The 18,950-nt window shown below is 38.3% G+C and overlaps 2 protein-coding genes across 5 annotated transcripts in view; one reads left to right on the top strand and one right to left on the bottom strand.

Annotated features, from left to right (window-relative positions):
• LOC117371683 (low-density lipoprotein receptor-related protein 1-like) overlaps nucleotides 1–5,163 on the top strand; it is a 258,778-nt gene extending 253,615 nt beyond the window's left edge. For all 4 annotated transcript variants that reach the window (XM_055222032.1, XM_033967384.2, XM_055222034.1 and 1 more), the window contains 2 exons: nucleotides 708–852; nucleotides 1,297–5,163. In XM_055222032.1, the coding sequence (XP_055078007.1) occupies nucleotides 708–852; nucleotides 1,297–1,437 (286 nt within the window). In that variant the 3' untranslated portion in view covers nucleotides 1,438–5,163. The remainder of the gene's footprint in view (nucleotides 1–707; nucleotides 853–1,296) is intronic.
• An 8-nt stretch (nucleotides 5,164–5,171) lies between these two features.
• On the bottom strand, nucleotides 5,172–18,689 carry LOC117371684 (E3 ubiquitin-protein ligase DTX3L-like). The gene is made up of 8 exons (XM_033967385.2): nucleotides 18,644–18,689; nucleotides 18,370–18,411; nucleotides 17,787–17,834; nucleotides 16,410–16,599; nucleotides 13,288–13,442; nucleotides 11,959–13,215; nucleotides 8,214–8,431; nucleotides 5,172–8,145 (listed from the first exon to the last, which is right to left on the bottom strand). Exons 2-8 carry the CDS (start codon nucleotides 18,400–18,402, stop codon nucleotides 8,076–8,078), a joined length of 1,971 nt encoding a protein of 656 aa, XP_033823276.1. The 5' UTR covers nucleotides 18,403–18,411; nucleotides 18,644–18,689; the 3' UTR covers nucleotides 5,172–8,075.
• Nucleotides 18,690–18,950: the final 261 nt, after the last annotated feature.

Raw genomic sequence — 18,950 nt, 5'->3', positions numbered from 1 at the left:
TGGTTTTAATGGTTCTGATGAGGACATTCGTACAGGCTGAGAATGCATCCATAAACCCAGCATTTCAAATACATTATGACAAGTGTCTTAACTGGATCAAGTCCATGTAAAACAGTGGTTCTTTAGCTGTTTTTGCTTTCCAAGAACTCAATTTCAATACCAAGTTATACACTCGATACTCAATACTGATACCGAACGTTATTTTCAGCATTAAATGGTAGTACTTTTTCCTGTTCCCATGTGTCTTGTATCTGTGTAATCCGTCAGTGTCCAGTAGGTTCATAGTGGTCCATGTGCGTATACTAGTCTATGTGTCTTATACTTGTTCTCATACTAGTTTGAGTATCAATTAGTTTCTGATTTCTGATACTTTTAACAATCCTAATTTGAATATGATCGCTGAACTAGACTAAATCACTAGACGATCATGTGTTAAAGTCTGTGCCAAGCGGCTGAAACATATAAATGAGTGTAGGCTCCCAATACAGTCGGATTAAACAATGGGCAAATTCCACCTGCAAGATCTGAGCAAGAGAGAACCACTGATACAGGACTGCTGTGTAAATGCTGGGTTTGTCGTCGTTGTTGTTTGCTCTTGTTCCTTCAGCTGCCGTGGTGATCAGAGTCATGTGACACTTCATAATAATCAACTGTTTACATGTTGGACTTATGGAGGACTGACTGTTTGTATGTTTATGTTTGTCCAGGGCCAAGGGCTTCCAGCACCAGAGGATGACCAACGGAGCCATGAACGTGGAGATCGGAAACCCCGCCTACAAGATCTACGAGGGCGAGCCGGACGATGACGCGGGAGAGCTGCTGGACGCAGACTTCACTCTCGATCCAGACAAGGTAACATACTCACAACAGACGAGGTAACATACTTGTAACAGACGAGGTAACATACTCGTAACAGACAAGGCAACACACTCGTAACAGACGAGGTAACACTCAGAAGAGACAAGGAAACACACTCATAACAGACAAGTTAATGCACTCATAACAGATTAGGTAACACACTCAGAACAGACAAGGTAACACTCAGAACACACAAGGTAACATACAATAATACAATATTCCAATACATTTTGTACCATAAGATATAGATGTGTTTAGTTATTAAAAAATTAAAATGATCTAATATAAACTGATCGATATGGATTTTGCAGACGGAAAAACTCATTAACATCGTACAAAAGTTCAGATTTTTCTCTCTGATGTGTCGGCTGTAAACCCACCACTATATTCTCACAAATTTCTTGTTTTCACTTTTAATCCTTTTTTTTGTGTTTGCAGCCGACAAACTTCACAAACCCGGTGTACGCAACTCTGTACATGGGAGCGCACAACAGCAGGAATTCTTTGGCGAGCACCGACGAGAAGAAGGAGCTGCTGTCCCGCGGAGACGAAGAACCGCTGGTCGACCCGCTCTCCTAAAGACTGGCCCCTCCCATCTCCTTCAATGCCTTTAGACCAATACAAACCACATCCAATCAAGTGTGAACACTGTAAAAATGTACAAAACGAAGGACTACTTTTGTATGTGATTGCAGTATTATATTTTTTTGTTCTTTTCAGATTTTTTCCTCTGGTCAAAAACGAATAACATTTTCTATGAGAGAGATTTTTAATTTTAACTTTTCCCTTTCACCCTTTACCTAAATAGCCACTACCTCTGTGAACACAAGGAGAACAGAAATCAGATATGATGTGCGATCATTGGAGCGAGTTACACAATTTTATTTTTGTATGAATTGTATAGAAGAAAATGGGACGTTGTTCCATCTCACCAGTGCCAAGTCGTGTTTGTTGTCTGAATTTAAGCAGGAAAAAGTTGGTACATGTTTGTTTCTTTTTGAATTTTGTGGGATAGATTTGTTAATATAAGATGTAAATTGTGGATACCATATACTGCAGTTCGGGCTGGGTGATGTGCTCTGAAAGTATTTTTTAAAAGTATTATAATAACTGTTATAATAACTTTTTTTAGCAGATCCATTCAAGTCAAAATTTTAAGCTTAAAACATAGTAAACATCATTATATTTAAAATTTGACTAAAAGCAACTCCTATTTTTTGTTTATTATTATTATTTTTAAGTTTATTTTACTTCCTTGGACATTAATTATGACACAGAAGTAATTCCATAACTGTTACTTAGCAACCATAATGTAAACAAGGGCCAAAACTTGTATAAACGGTACAATATTTATGTTTAGATTAATACAAATTAATGAAAACACCCTTTACCATAAACACAGGCACTATTCCACAAAACGAAGTCATAATTCAAAAACCATGAAAACCGTTGTGTTTCGTTTTACTTCAGAGGCATCACCCAGCCCTGACTCCTGCAGTATTTCTTTCCCATGTGTTTTTTTTTCTCATAGACCCATGTCATGACTGATGGTTGCGTCTTCCTTGCACAGATTTGCCAGTGTAGTGCTGTGGGCCCTACGCTGTGATGTGTAAAGCAGGTATTGTGTTGATCACTTTGTTTGACAGTGTTACGTGTCAAAAGAATGAGGCACTTTGAATTTTTTTACTGAAGAAATGTTGAGTCGGGTTAAACATTCCATTTGGAGATGTTTCCGTGTTTTTGGTCCGGTGATAGGTTGCATTCATGACATTGTAAAAAGGCAAATTTGAAAAGTTATAATTTGAGATGGAGGGCAGGGGCGTGCTGATACTTTGCAGCTGAGGCCATGTGTAATGCTAACTAGGGGCACTGCTCTGTCTCAAGTTTGGTTACTCCTCCTGGACACGTCTTGTTTTAAATCCATTTTGTAATTTTTTTCTTGAGTTTTTAAACAATCTTAAATGGCAGTGTTTGTTAATGTGTGCATCGGTCACACATTGTCCACGGTAACTGCTGAATATTCCGCCATAGACTTGCATGTAGAAACCCCCATCCCCCAGCATGACGTCACTGCAAAGTATCAATACCTGTTAACAGGATGTTGTTAGGGATTGGTTTCGCAAATATCCCTTGTGAAAGTAATATTTTAAAGTTCTTTCAACTAAAAACAACGCTGTCAGGACCCAAGATCTGATTTATAATTTAAAGTTAATGTAATGTGAAGGATGAAACATGACGTAATGCACAAATCTGGTGTTCAAATCATTTCATATTCTCGACATAACGCTTTTGTGTGGGAACAGTAACCACAACTGGAGTAGGAGTAACTGTATGCTGCTAGAAAAGTACTCTGAAAAGTACTATTTTTTAAAAGTTACTTAAGTAAATGTAACTGAGTACTACCCTCCTCTGCATAAACCAGGTCAAAGCATCTGCGTTTTGACAGTTAAACAGCAACTTCAACCATAGATTTCTGACCTGTCCTCCAACTCAGCTTCAAATGTTACGACGTCACGTGAACCTATTAAAACATACAGGGCCGTAGAAGGTACAGGGGACGTCTTGTTGCTCCATTCAGTTGCCTGTAAGTGTCTTCCTCCAAAGGCAAGTTGCGACTGCGTTAAAATCAGAGGAAGAGAGTTCTCGATATGTTCTTTTGTGTTTTTTCCTGCCAAATTTTGTGGTTCAATTTTGAAATTTTGTCCACAATTAAGTGTATTAAGTGCATTACTTTGTTGATGTTGTGTTTTAGGGCTGCACGATGATATAAATAGATCGTAGAAAAGTTGAATGTTGCAATATTTTGAACCAGGCAATATCGAAATGATTAATGTTAGAAGTGTTAAATCCAAAGTATGTATAAAGTCTTGTCAGTAGGGTTGGCAAAAGTTTCAAAAATCAGATACTTATCGATACTAAAACTAGAATCGAAACTAGATACTCATTTGAGCAGGTACTGATACTGAAAAAGTCACATTCACGGGACAGAAATGAACTTTTCCTGAATATGTTTAGAATGATCTTGAGCTGAATCAGAACAAGTAGGACGTAGTGGGAATATAAAAGAAAGTTCTACCATTTAATGTTGAAAATCACATTCTCTTGATCTATCTAAAGAGTGTTTTTTAGCGTCATCGTGGTATCGGAATCAGTATTGGGTATCGAATCTATTCCTTAGTATCGAAATTGTAGTATCGTGACAACACTACTAGATATGATTTGGAGAAAAAGCATATGATAATTGCAATACATTTAGTTTCGTGTGAGAATAATACTGAGTACTGCATCTGCCAATTTGAGATTTGAAATTCGCAGTATTTCGTGCAGCCCTGTGTATTTCCCTGTTTTGTGTGGTCTGCTGCTGCTAACTGCTACCATTGTGGTCGCTCTGTGTCCTTAGCCTGTGTCCCAAAAATGCTGCTTTATGTGAAAATAGGTTGTGTTCACGACTTTAGAATCTGACGTTGAGATTGCAGATGGAGGGCAGGGGCCTAAACAGGAAAACATGATCCAGAAATATGCATTGGATTTATACAGCGCCTTACGTTGCAGTACTCTCTGTTAAGCTTCTATTATAGTCAGTCATAGCTGTCCTGGGGCAGACTGACAGAAGCGAGGCTGCCAAACGGCCCCTCCGTCCTCCAACACATTCATCCTCAGCAATGTGGGTGAAGTGTCTCCCATCCAAGAGAAAAGGCTGCAAGTTTTTAGTTTTATTTTTGTACCCAAAGCGCATTGGGTGTTTTGTCTCTGGCGCCCCCCTGTGGCTCCTGGTATTCCCTGCGGTCTCCCATTGAAAATAAAAGGCTAAAAGTCCGTTCAAATGACAACAGTTACTTCAGTTCCTCTTGAAGCTATATTAAAATTTTACTTTAGTCCATTTATATTGAGAGAAGTTGTTTTTGTAGATAGACCCAGTAATTACAGATTTCTGCCCCGTCCTCCAGCTCACTATTAAACGACGGCATCACGTGAACCCAACCTATTGAACCATCAGCCATATTAAAATGCATGTGACAAGTACCACCACACATAATGTACCTTGAGTAAGTTTTGTGTCTTATTTTAAATCTGTCTTTAGTCAAACGAAAAGTACAATCATTTTAAAGAATCGTAAATGCGTTTGAGACTTGTTTTTGATCCTTGTGTTTTTTAATGAAACCTGACACATAGCTTTTTGTAGTACACGATGCATGGAGGCGCAGACTTTCTCCTGGAAAAACAGTATTCTTTCATTCGCTGGAGTACTTTACAAACTAAAACAGATATTGTTATAAATAAAGTTTTAAAATTGTACAGAAAAAATGTCCAGTTGATTTGTATTCATTTATTTAAAGACAATGCAAGATTTTCCATAAATACAAGTGATTTTCTCCATAAGTATATGATGTAATTATCGTGATCTCTTTCAAAGTTATGGTATGTAACCTTCATGAGGTGGCCAATGACGTCACCTTCATAATTCCACAGAAACAGAAAGTTAAAACCATACTACGGAACATTCTCCATGAACACAGATACATTTTAAGTCTTACTGTGAGAGGTTATAGAGTTAAGTGTGATGTCACTTCTGGGTACATCAGCTGATTCAAAACAATGAGCCCATTTTTTTAGCGATGACGCAACTCAAGATTGCAGTCGTTTAGAAGGTCAAAGCCATGGATCTATGGTTATAACTGACAGGGAGTTTACCAGAGAGGCTGAGGTAAGAACAGACTAGATTTTGACATTAAAAACAACAAAGCCAAAAGCAAAATCTCATCTGCGTGTTGCAAGAGTTCCTCAGGACCCCAGTCTGCTGTACATCTACATCCCACTGACCACTCCTTTGAAGATAGTGAGGTACAGATCTTAGCCAAAGAAATGGTTTGAGAGGGGAGTTAAAGAAGCCGTTTTTGTTCGGAAAGAAAATGCATTATTTGAACAGAAATGGGGGCCTTAGACATCATCTATCCCCCATCTATAACTCCATCCTCAGACCCAAAGCAAACAAAGGAAACAAAAGCTAGCCAGGATGCCACTAGGTGTAAAAAAAAAGCACTCATTAAGAGTTGTATTAATAGCTAAGAATGTCTCAGGCACAATGCACACTTAATAGACCTAGCCTTCAAACAGAAACTAAACAAAAGCTGTTTCCAGTTTCAGTGTAGTTAGCTCCTCCCTTCAGACAGATATAAGGCACTGTCCAGCAATAATCTGACCAGAACTGGAGAAGCCTCTTGGATGAGCAGCCAAACGTCTTCACTGCTACCATTTTTTGTCCAGTTGACAGATTTCATTTTTAGCTTTTACAAGGGATCAGACCTGGACAACTGCGGAATTACACAGACAATAAAAACTGGGACACACCGGGTTGAAGTGGTTGGTAATAATAAACTTGTGAAAAGACCATGTTATTAAGAACATTATTAAGCTAACATACATGACCATTCACACAGACAGTGGCTCCCTCTTTTCTGAACCCCTGAAAGAAAAACAAAAAACTAAAATCTCTGCCCATTCTCAGCTCATCTATGAATCAGGTTATAACTTTAGTCAAATTTAACATCAGTATGAAACATGAGCGACTTCTGTTACTGTAACTAGGGGAGATTTTGAAGCTCTGTTTTCTGTATTTGAAGATTTAATGATATATTACCATTTTTACTTTTGGCGAGGATCAAATGGGTCAAAAATATAGGACATCTGGGACATTTCTTGTGTAAAACTAAGACAAGCTATATGGTTTTGGATAAATCCACTGGGACATGGGACAAATGGCTCAAAACTGCGACTGTTCAGGGTAAATAAGGACCGGTTTGTGAGACTTATACATTGGTAATCCTGTGTTACGATAAGATTATTGCAACATTATTTACATATTTGGTACAGTTTTGAAAAGGAATTGTCTCGGATTTGATGAATAAAAACAAAAAAATTGGAAAAAAAAAGCTGTGAAATTTCTGGTTGGACCCGGAAGTGACATTATAACTTAACAACACTACAGAAAAACAAAATTTCCATGGAAACAAGCAGGAGGAGTCAGGTTTGTGGAGACGCAAGCCCGCTCACAGTAAGGACACATGTTTTTTGTTATGTTATTTAGTGCAATAAAAACAACAAAAATTATAATCTGGTAGTAGCACTAGACTACCAACATTTAAAAAATACTCTTACAGCGATTACGTAAACCTTAACCTTTATGATTTTATATGTCTCTGAGCTCTTGGACACGTTAAACTGTGACATTCTCTCAGATCCATTAAATGTTACAGATTTATATATAAACTGTGATGTAATCTAAAACCCACCAAGTATGTTGTTAAACTTGGCACGTTTCTATTCATGGGTTTCAGACAAACAAAGTCTTCCTGATTCAAACGACCCATAGAGCATCTTTCTCCAATCAAAGGATAGAACATTTTGATTTGAATTGCTTAATCGCTATGACCACAGAGGACGGCGCCGTAGCTTGAAAAAAAACAACAACCCATGAACAGGAACAAGCTTTAGGCAACACTATAGTCAAAATATTTAAACAATAATTCTGCATTTACAAACTATAATGTACTTAAAATAAACATAGACTGATTCGTAGTTTTTAGACACAAAATTACATCAAATCTTGTCAATTATATTAAAGTGGCTGTACTGTACCTGATTTTTCCCCATGGTATCCCCAAAATGTTTCTTACCCCAGCACAAACGTATCAGACTGTTTGAAGGAATGGACTGATTTGTCTGTTATTAATGTTCATATCTTGAATCACGGACACAAAATAAAAAGAGTGGGTTAATATGAACGTTTTAAGACCAAAATGTTGAGTCTGACAGCAGCAGTTACAGAGATAGGGGACACAGATTTTAAATAGAGAGTGAATTGGAGCCAGAGTTGATGGAGCCTGAACTGCACCCATCCATTTATACATACAGTCTATGACATATATTATAAAAACAGCTCTTCATACGTCAAACTGCTGTGTGTCGTCTGCATGCTAGTTATTGTTAGCATTACAGTGACAGCAAAACTGGTCTCTGAAAGTTTTGAAAAGTGCTTATAAACTCATCTTGGTGAATAATTAGCATGCTCTGAATGCATAAGCTAAATGAGGAATAACTCTGGACCACTGCAAACAGTTTAAAATGAACTAGCTCTGTTTTTTCATGCTTTTAAAACAGTAAAAATCAGGTACAGCACCTTTAAGATAATATTGAAGTGTTTCTGATAAATGTGGCGATCACTTTATGCCTTTTGCCTTCAGCTCCTCTTTGACTCTGCTCAGGTAGTTAGGATCAGGATAACCAAACCTGGAATGACAAAGACAGATATTGTGTTTTTAATCATGTCATGTTTTAAGACTGAACATTTCCCTCACCTCTCTGGTCCCCCGTGTGTGCTCGTCTTGTGGTGGATGTCATTCCATGTGACCATGTTGTTGGCTCCGGTGGTCCGTGACGTTCCCACAGTAAAGATGAGTTTTTGGTCGAAGGCTCTCTTCAGCAGATGCAGAACCTCATTACCCTCTCTGTTGTCTGGTAGATACGCACTTCTGCATAAACCAGTATACGTCTGTCCAGGACTGGGGTGTTTATCCTGAGAAGAGTTTAAGAGATTAATGGGTGTATGAATGAATCTGAACACTTTTGTAATGTATTGTCTAAATCTGCTGGGATGCTTTGGCACAGGATGCAGGCATCATCTCCAGTGAATGTCCTCTACATAAGACTGTGGCTACACAGAACAGCAGAGGGACCTAACATGGAGGTTAGAAACACGGCCCCCTGTCAAATTTTTAATAATTATGTAATAATAATAATAACACTGGGTTACAAAAAAAAACATTTTTGAAAGTTGTCTGTGTTTTTTCAACTGAATTAGGACCATTTTGCACTGCAGAATCCAAAAATGATATCCATTTTTTGCAATCAGGTCAAGTTTTTAATGCTAATTTGATTTAGAAAAATCCAATCTTCTGACTAAATTGATTACAATTTTGTGACATTATCAGTTGATTTTCTTTAATATTTGTCATCCAAAAATGTTTTAGGAGATAAAAAAATAGTTTTCTAACAGAATGTATTAATTAAATGTTACGTTATGTTAATTGATAAAGGTAAGTACATGTAAATTTGAAAGTTACTTTATCATTGTGCAAAATTCAGGACATGAACTTCCGTTTCTTTGAACCCCTTGAATGCTCAGCAGCAGGGATGTCTCTCTTCAGAGTCCAACAGTAATCAGCCATCGTGACTGCATCCCAGCGTCCCTGATACGTGGTCTCCATCTCTTTTATGTCCTGATGGAATCTCTCCCCCTGCTCATCACTCAGTAATCCCAGATTCTCAGGAAACCAATCCATATGTGAGAATAAGTAATGCATTTTGATACTCATGTTGCATCCAAGGTTTCTGAAAGCAGTCAGCATATTGGTGACAAGTTCTGCATAGTTCCTGGCCTTGTTGTTGCCAAGAAAGTTCTTCACGACCAGAACAAAAGCCTTCCATGCTTGCAGTTCCACTTCGTTCATTGAGTTTTCAAACTCAGAATCTCTGATGAGCTGACGGATTTGAGGACCATCAAAGATGCCAGCTTTCAACTTCTCTATGGTTAATCCTGGAAAAGCATGGCACAAGTAAGTGAAGCTGCCACCATCCTTGTCTAGAGCTTTGGTGAACTGTTTAATCAAGCCGAGCTTGATGTGCAGTGGTGGAAAGAGTATCCTGTCTCTGTCTACCAGAGGATGGTTGATGATGTTCCTTGCTCTGCAAGGCACCAATTCCTCCTGCACAGGCCAGTCCTGCTTTGTATAATGCTGAGCAGTGTCTCTACTATCCCACATGCAAAGAAAGCATGGGTACTTGGTGAAGCCAGACTGTTGTCCCAACAAAAAATTCACCATCTTCAGGTCAACACAAATAAGCCACTCATGCTGATCATAACAAATTCACATTTGTTATGATCATACTTCACCACTTCATACTTCTCCTTCATTGTAGTCGAGTGAGCAAGGGGTACAGTGGCAAACTGGTTGCCATTGTGAAGCAGAACACATTTCAGCGATCGCTTGCTGCTGTCAATGAACAGTCTCCAATCTTTGGGTTCATACTGTGGCACTCCAAGCTTATGCAGAAGCTGAGCAATATCTGTACAGTACACCAAGTCCTTCTCTTCAAAGAAAAAACGGAGGAACTCTTTATGTCTATTGCGGTAAAAGGTTATGCGAACACTGTCAGAGAGGAGGTTCTTTTCCTTCAATCTGGATGCCAATAGCTCAGCAGAGGACTTTGATAAGCTGAGATCGCGAACTAGATCATTTAGCTCCTTTTAGGAAAAAGGATGTGGGGCATCATCATTAAAAAACACTTCTTCTTGTTCTTCATCTTCTGGAACACTGGAGGAACCTTTGTCACTGATGTCAGGAACTTCTTCAAAGACAGGTACTGGAATTTCATCACAGTGAGCTACAGGACGACGTGCTGATTCAAGATCAGGATACTTGAGGCTGCTTCGGTTCTTTCTGTTGATCCCAGTCACATCAATATCCCAGAAGTAGCAGTCAGGCTTGTCGGCTCTCTCCAAACCATGGGAATTTCAAATTTCAGGCAACTCTTCTTGCCTTTAGTCCACTGACGCAGACACTCGGTGCATGACTTGCATACCATGTGTGGCGCCCAAGCTTTATCTTGGTCACCAAATTTAATAACAAAATAAGCATGGTAAGCACACTTTATGAAACTTGTGACTTGATTCCTGTTAGGAACATTGGTGTATTCACCGCAGATGTAGCAGAATATGTCAGGCTTATTTTTGCAAGATCTTCTAGTCGAAGCCATTTCATTCACTTGTAATATAATGTCCTATAAACTACAACAGAAAGTGTCCTTTATGTAGGTAATTCAGAATATGGTAAATCAGGGAATAAACAACTGAGGAATGTCTTATTTAATATCAACGAAAATCTCTTCCACACAGGGGATTCAATAAGGGAAACAGGATGGGGAAAATAAACTCAGGAACAGGTCACTCAAACAGAGACAAATGCAAGATCAGAATTGCAGAAATGCAAACAACAGAGTATTTCAGATGAGCATCAACGTTGCTCTTGACTGGTCAACCATCTAGCAAAAACTAACTAAACAGAAGCAGTATATATAGGCTACCCTGGGCTGATTAACAAAACGAGAGGCAGCTGCAGGGAAACCAGGGAGGGAACAAAAGAAGGGCTGGAACAGGCTGAAAAACGGAGCCGGACTGAGGAAAAAACATGCAAACAGGTAGAACTATATACTCATACATGTAAACAAAATCGTCAAAAAACAAATATGTAGCTTAGTTCAGAAAGCTGACCTGATTGAGCAAAACCAATGTGATTTTTGGATTCAGCACATCAAAATGATCCTAAATCAGCTAAAAAATCTTAGACAATAAATTTAGTGTTGACCAGTGTAATAATACATTTTATTTGAAAGTGCCTTTCAGGACACTCAAGGACACTGTACAAGACAAAGTTAAAAATACAATGTCCTGTGTAAATCTGGAAAACACTTGAATTTACCTGCCGGGATGAAGTATCGTTCTTTAGCTGTTGTACAGATTTATGCTGACCTCAGTCAAACAGGGGCTCAGTGCTAAGTAAGGATGGGACGATATTAAAATTTAGACTCAATTATTGTGACTAAAATAATCGCGATTAACGATATCATAATTATTAAACCAAGGCAGTATAATGTCCTCTTATGTGGACACCAGGACCTTGTCAAGAAAAAAAATATATTGTGGCCTAGACAACCCAGAATGTATTGTCCACATATGTAGACGCCAGGTCCCAGGAGGTTTTTGTTATTCAGATTAATTCATGGTTGTTGTAAAATCATGCGCTGCTCCTAGCAAGCTGTGCAATCAGCTGTGCAAAATGCTGTTCGGCTAGCACTAAGCTAGCGATAGATAAGATATAAATATTCAACTTTACTCTCAAAATGTGACCTTATTTTTCTGGTTTCGAATTCAAGTCTAATGTGAATATTTAAGGACTTATTACCCATAATCCCTGCATATTTATTTATTTTTTAGAAAATGATTTACTATTTGCAAACATAAATAGACACATAAAAGTAAGTTACCGTCTGAATTCCATCTGGGATGTCATAGATGATCTCTATTGAGTCCCAGCCCTCGTATCCAGGGAGGGGTGTGTAACGTTTACGTGACGTCATCTTCCCCGGGGGCTGGTCTCCTTCCACCAAACCAAACACGTCTTTACACACTGGACAAATGGATCCTTGGGTTTTCACCGATTGCTCCAGACACTCCTCACAAAACTCATGTTTACATCTGAGTTGGGTCTTTTTGGTGAAATTATCCAGGCACACGGGGCAGATATCGTCTTTCTCATCCTTCTTAGCTTCAGCAGCACTTTGGTTTTTCGCAGCGCCCCCTTCTGTCCATCCATTGGTATTACTTTTCTCTTTTGGTACGTAGGTTTTGCCAGCAGCTCCTTTTGGTTCATCAGGGGAACTGTACAGATCTTTTTCATCATCACTTTGATCATCATGAAACGTCCCATTGTTTTTCAAGAATTGGGATGTCGCCACCTTCTGGTAGAGTCGCAGCAGTGCTCTAATGGCGTGGCTTTCCATTTGCATGTTTCCTTCCATTGTATTGTAAAAAACTTTGATGACTTTTTGGCCTGGGGTGGTGTCAGCATCTTTAACACAAACATTAAACTTGTCCTTAATACGATCTAATTCTTTTCTGTACTGGTCTTGAAGTAGTTTCCAGTAATATTCTTCAACTTGCAACCCATCCGTGACAAACGAATCTTTAATGCTTGAAGTTATTTTAATTCGATTTCGATTTGCATTTCTGTGGTCTTCGTTGTAACGGCTGGAAGACGTAGCGCCCTGAGTTATACTGTAGTCATCCTTTCTTTCTTCATCAGTTAAATTTGTGCTAATTTTGGTGCGTTTAAGGGACTTCAAGATGGCGGTTTGATATTGCTGCGGTCCAAAAATAGTAATTTGGTCAGCCGAAATCGTGATCTGACATTTGTGCTCTGTTGCTTGGAGGAATTTCAGTGTATCCCTCCACTCTTGGGGGCCTATATCTTTGAGAGGGATTGATAAACCATTGGAGATATTGAGGCAAGACTGAACAAGCTCAGTAAACTCATCTGATGCCTTTTTGGGATCTGCGCCATGTTTTTCGGCGTTGATGGAGACTGCCACGTTTTCGGTGATTCTGACACCATTTTGTTTCTCGATGCGCTCTATGTCGTCTCTGTGAATGTTCTTCATGTACCAATATGGGCCCAAAGCTACGAGAGTTTTTTCACTGTCGTCATTGGCAGGAGAATCTTTATTACCCAAATCCACTGAACCCTGTGGGGGGAAAAAGTTTTTAAAAATTTGTATTATTATTTTGTTTTCCAAATGGATTTGATCTGCACCTACATTGTGCGCCTTTTGCAGTTTGAGAGAGGAATATTCCCCTGAAGATTTCTTGTCCTCCTGACTTTGTTCTTCTGCTTTAATTGGAGTTATTGAAAATGTCTTTTTTTCTTTGGTATTCAGCTCTTTTCCACTGATGTTCAGCAGCTCTTGAAGGGCTTTTAAAACAAACAAAAAAAACAAGTTATTCAAAATCTACTTAACTTGACCCTGAGCAGTCAGTCCCTTCTACCTTCTGTTTGAATCCAGAGGAGTCATAGTGACAAACCTCCAGCCAAACCATAGACTGTTTATATAGATGGACTTAGCTAACCTGCTAGTCTCCACGTTTCACATAAGAAGTGAGCAGGAATGCGGGAGAGGTCTAAATTTAGTGCAGGTGCTGTTTTGGAAAAATGTTAGATTTTTGTTGAAGCTCCAATGAGCCCAGTCATTTTCCCCATTCATTTCAATGGGATTCAGTGAATCCTGCTTATGTTTGTGTTTAGCCTTTCAGACAAACTTCTTTCAAACCCCAGACTGACAATTCTATGAAATATACATCTCACCATTCATCATTTACATTAATATTTACTTGATTTTGGATTTATCCTTTTTTTTCATAATTTTAAGGCCTAAAACCTCTGCAAAAACCCAGTGTTTACATATAGCAAGATGGTGGCCTTTCCTCACAAAGCTTTTTAATTCAATTTTCTTCAAAACTCATTGAAAACATAATTTGCATCTTAATTTATGACATCTGATGAAATGATTGAATATTCACAGGAATTTGAGGCCAGCTCGTGTTTGGAGCCATTTAAGTCTATGGAAAGTGGAACTAGGCTTTGTCGAATCTGTCGACCAGTGAAAGCTCTGTGGGTTTGAATTGTGTGTTTTCACCACCTGTTTTCACTTCCACCGGTACACGTCCACTGTTAGGTACACACACACTGTTAGGTACACACCCACTGTTAGGTACACACCCACTGTTAGGTACACACCCACTGTTAGGTACACACCCACTGTTAGGTACACAAGCACTGTGACGTACTCGCCCACTGTGTCGTACACGCCCACTGTGTCGTACACGCCCACTGTGTCGTACACGCCCACTGTGTCGTACACGCCCACTGTGACGTACTCACCCACTGTGACGTACACACCCACTGTGACGTACGCACTTCCTTCGCCAGGTTTATTTTCTTAATTGGTGATACTCGTAGGATTCAGCAGCATCGCGTAGTCATTTTGGTGCAAATGAAAAAATGCGCTGCTTGCTAGTGTGATGTGCAGCTGTCCATAGGGGGCGCTGACAGCATGCGGTGCTTTGTTGTGATGACATTTACGGCGACATCAGCTCCCATTGGGCACCGCAGTTTTTTAACATGGAAGTCAGTGGATTTGTTTTTATATTGTAATTTAAAATGTGCTAATTATAATATAATGATCCAAGAGTGTCGTAGATTATACCTATAGAGCAGTGGTTCTTAACCTTGTTGGAGGTACTGAACCCCACCGGTTTCATATGCACATTCACCGAACCCTTGTTTATTGAAAAAAAAATAATTATATATATATATATATATATATATATATATATATATATATATATATATATATATATATATATATATATATTTTCAAATTCAAGACATATGGATGTTTTACTGGTGCACAAAATGAACCCTGTATTAACATCACTGTGTTCAAAGAATAAAACCAATAAAATGCATGAACTCACAACAAATTACATACATACCTTTTTACAAAGACATGACCTTTTTTAATTCTACCACACTGAAATTATTTAAATTTTTAACCTTATGTATTCAATAATGAACTTATTGTATTTATGCTATTTATTATTTTTAACATTTTAACACACAACCATCACCTAATTTCCATCACGCTACAGGGTCGGCAACTTTTAACACGCAAAGAGCCATTTGGACCCAGTTTCCACGGAAAACAAAACACTGGGAGCCGCAAAAAACACGCAAATACTTTTTGACATCTAAAATGAAGATAACATTCTATGTAATTATAATAATAATGTAACAGAAAAATTTAGGTTTTATTTTCAGGGACAAGCCTTCTACACATGGCAGATAAATATGGCAAAAATAAGTTAAGTGCATAAAAAATACAACTCACCAAACCGCTGCATCAGAGGGAGCCCTGCACTTGTGTCTTTGGGATGAGGTGGTCCCATCGAGGAGTGATGAGAGACAATAACACCCGCAGTGTGATTATGTCTAGTCTGCTCTGCAGTTTCTTTCAAAAAACTCTAAATCTTATCTTTTAATCCCAGGTGCTTATTCTCCATGTGCCAAAGTAGTTTTGAAGGTTTCATTGCCTCGTTGGCTTTTATTACACAGAGCGGACTCTGCGCGTGAGAATCACCTGTAGCGACAAACCCATATTTTAAGTAGGACTCCTGGTATTGTCTCTTAAATTTAACTTCCTTTTTCTTGGAGGTCGTAGTCTCCTCTTCTGGCTCTTCAGTTGGCCTTTTCCCCTTTGTTAAAAAGCTCTCCAAAGACTTTTGTTTTGGCTCATCTTCACTCGCTTGTGGCTCTACTTTTGGGCGACGTGTCTGATGTGTTATACGTGATACGTCATTGCGGAGACAAGAGCAGATCTATCACAGATATAATAAACTTATTACTACATCAAATAGATGTCTGTGGCGATTTCCTATCAGGATTTTCATTATACATCTACAGACAAGCTTCTTAGCGCGTCATGAGGGACGGGCGAAAGTTACGTCCTCCTGATCCTCCTGTTCCTGCGCACAGCGTCTGAAAATCAGGGCTGTGTCTTTACGCAGGACTGTGAGCTGGGAGCAGTGTTCAAACGGCTCATTTAAGTTGGGCAGGTACTTCGATAGACACGTCAAAGGGTACATTTGTTGAATTGGGCCAACATCTGGAGACGCTCACAGTCCGCTAATCATATTAGTTGGGTGCGTGTTTTGACCTCCGCCGAACCCCTGAGACTGACTCACCGAACCCCTAGGGTTCGATCGAACCCAGGCTAAGAACCACTGCTATAGAGCGACACAAGATGAGGTTCATATCTGTTTTAATAAAAAACTATTGAAACAGGTGATACATTTTTGGTCATGTCTCTCAACTGTACTTTACCTTCAGCAGGCACAATCTTTATCACAGCTGTCTTCCCGTCCTCAGAGATCTCAGTGGCTGTAAACTCTCCCCTAATGCTATTCTTGGCAGCCCAGCTCTGCAGAGTCTTGGTTATTATCGACTTAAATTTTTTTGGTTCAAATTCTTCAGCCGTCGACAGTGACACTTTGAGTTCAGCCACATCTTTCTTCTATAACAAGCATAAAAAATACAATTATGTTTAACACGTTCAGTTCACTTATCACTCTGCCACAAATCATATTTCTCTGCATTTTGTCAATAATGGATTAATAATACACAGGCCTGTCATTCATAAATCCAATGTGAACAGCCTGAAACAAATCCCGAGATCTGTCAGCTAAAGATAAGATAAGATATGCCTTTATTAGTCCCACAGTGGGGAAATTCCAGTATTGCACTGCACAGTTAAAGAACAGAAGGAAAATGGTACATGCAATAAAACAAGATAATAGATAAATAGTTTAAAATAATTAAAAAAAATATACTCTGGTCCTGCTACCTTCCTGGGTCTGATCTTCTTGAGCTCCAGTCTCACCTGGGCTGAAGAAAGTAAAGCTAAACTAGCTTCTTCAGATGTGGAGGAGCAGCGACTCTACCCCAAGCTCTTCACCGCATCTCTGCGTTCACACTTCCACATATATAACACCAATATTAGGACAAAACTGGGATTAAAGCTGAAACTAAACCTGGACTAAGACTTAGGGTCGTCAAAAGTATCGAAAATCAGATACTACTACTTGATACTAAAACTAGTATCAAAACTAGGTACTCATTTGAGCAGGGTTCAATACTAAAAAAGAAATATTCACAAAACATAAATGAACCTTTCCTGAATATGTTTATAATGATGTTGAGCTGTATCTTTCACAAGTATAAGACACATAGACTAGTTTACACCATGGACCACTATGAACCTACTGGACACTGAGGGATTACACAGATATAAGGCCACATGCTGAAAATTACATTCTATGAGTGCTTTTTATTATTGTGATATCAGAATCAGTATCAGTTTTAATCAGTCTATTTCTTAGTATAGAAATCAAGTTGTAAATGTTAGTATCGTGACATCACTACCAAGACTAAAACTGAACTAAAACAGAACCAAATCAAAGTCATGACTTAACTGGGATCAAACCAGGATTAGAAAAAATTTGAGAGTTAACATTTTAATCAGCTCTAGTGTAAACTTAATTTTACACCCTCATAAAATCCATGAATATTCACGTCCATGTGAGTACAGCCCTTAACTTGAGTGATTAATATTAGATGAAACATAAAAAAATGATAGTAGACATAAATATTTAATTAATTATGAGTTTGTAATAGAGTTTGTCTCTATTCGTTGACACTTACAGCTGAAAAGTCACTCTGTTTCGCCAGCGGCCCTTTGTCCTGAGTGTCCTAAAAAAACAAGAATACAGCTCTTTCAGATAGGTTTGAGGAAATGTGTACACGACATCAGTGGTGGAATGTAACAAAGTAGTAAAGTACTATATTTAAGTACAAATTTTAGGTATCTGTACTTTACTTAAGTACATTTACATACTTTTTACATTACATTTAAGAGCAGTATCTGTACTTTGTACTAAATTACATTTTTGTACAGGACTGAAAAGTAAAACAATTTTTTATTACTGTCTGAGACCTGCTGAAAAGGCTGAGGGTTTATTTTTTAGATCAAATCTTTATCAAAATCACTAAAGTTGAAGCTTTATTAGACCTCCAAATCTGCACAAAATACTTTTACTACTTGTGCTTACTACTGGTACTTTAATACTTTTAGTTAAGTAGATTTTTTTCATGTGATAATTTTACTTTATGGTATTTTACTTCAGTAACAGATCTAAGTACTTCTATAACGAGTAATATCTACATTACCTTTTACTTTCACTTTAACTTGCAGGCTAATCATTTTAGCACAGATCCAAATACTCACACAGTCCATAGGTTCTTCCTCGTTGCTCGCCATTTCGTCCAACTTAAGAGACAAAAACGACACAAATTAACACTTTTTACACGTTTTAATCTTTATCTTAAACTCGACGTCTCTTCACATTTAGACCTGTCCAAACACAGCCTTAACAAACAGCTACGAGATGCGCGTTATTTGCACTTTTAACTTTAAGAAACACTTGTCATGACTTTAAAATGTCCCGGGAAAACACTTTATGTCAGAATATTGTGGATTTGCGTGTTTATTTTGAGCTCACCTTACGCTCGAGACACGCAGCTCCTTTTCCGCAGACACGAAACTGAAACTGTGCTGCGTCATGACGTTTACGTAACCTGCTACGTCACGGACCCTTTAAAAAAAAAAAAAAAAAAAAATTGTAAATAAATCTAATTATTATTTATTATTTTCTACTTTTAAATGTGTGTAATAAATAATTCCCTCTTGTGTAATAATTCTGTTGATGTAATTATAGACAAAAATATCACAGATTAGTCCGGTTTGTTTTTTATTCTTGCTAATAATTTTAAACTAAAACCCAGTGGTGGATGAAGTACTCAGTTTTG

Source organism: Periophthalmus magnuspinnatus, chromosome 5 (assembly GCF_009829125.3).
Source record: "Periophthalmus magnuspinnatus isolate fPerMag1 chromosome 5, fPerMag1.2.pri, whole genome shotgun sequence".
Lineage (NCBI taxonomy): Eukaryota > Metazoa > Chordata > Actinopteri > Gobiiformes > Gobiidae > Periophthalmus > Periophthalmus magnuspinnatus.
The sequence above is the reverse complement of the archived record's forward strand: the minus strand, read 5'-3'. Positions and strand labels throughout refer to the sequence as shown.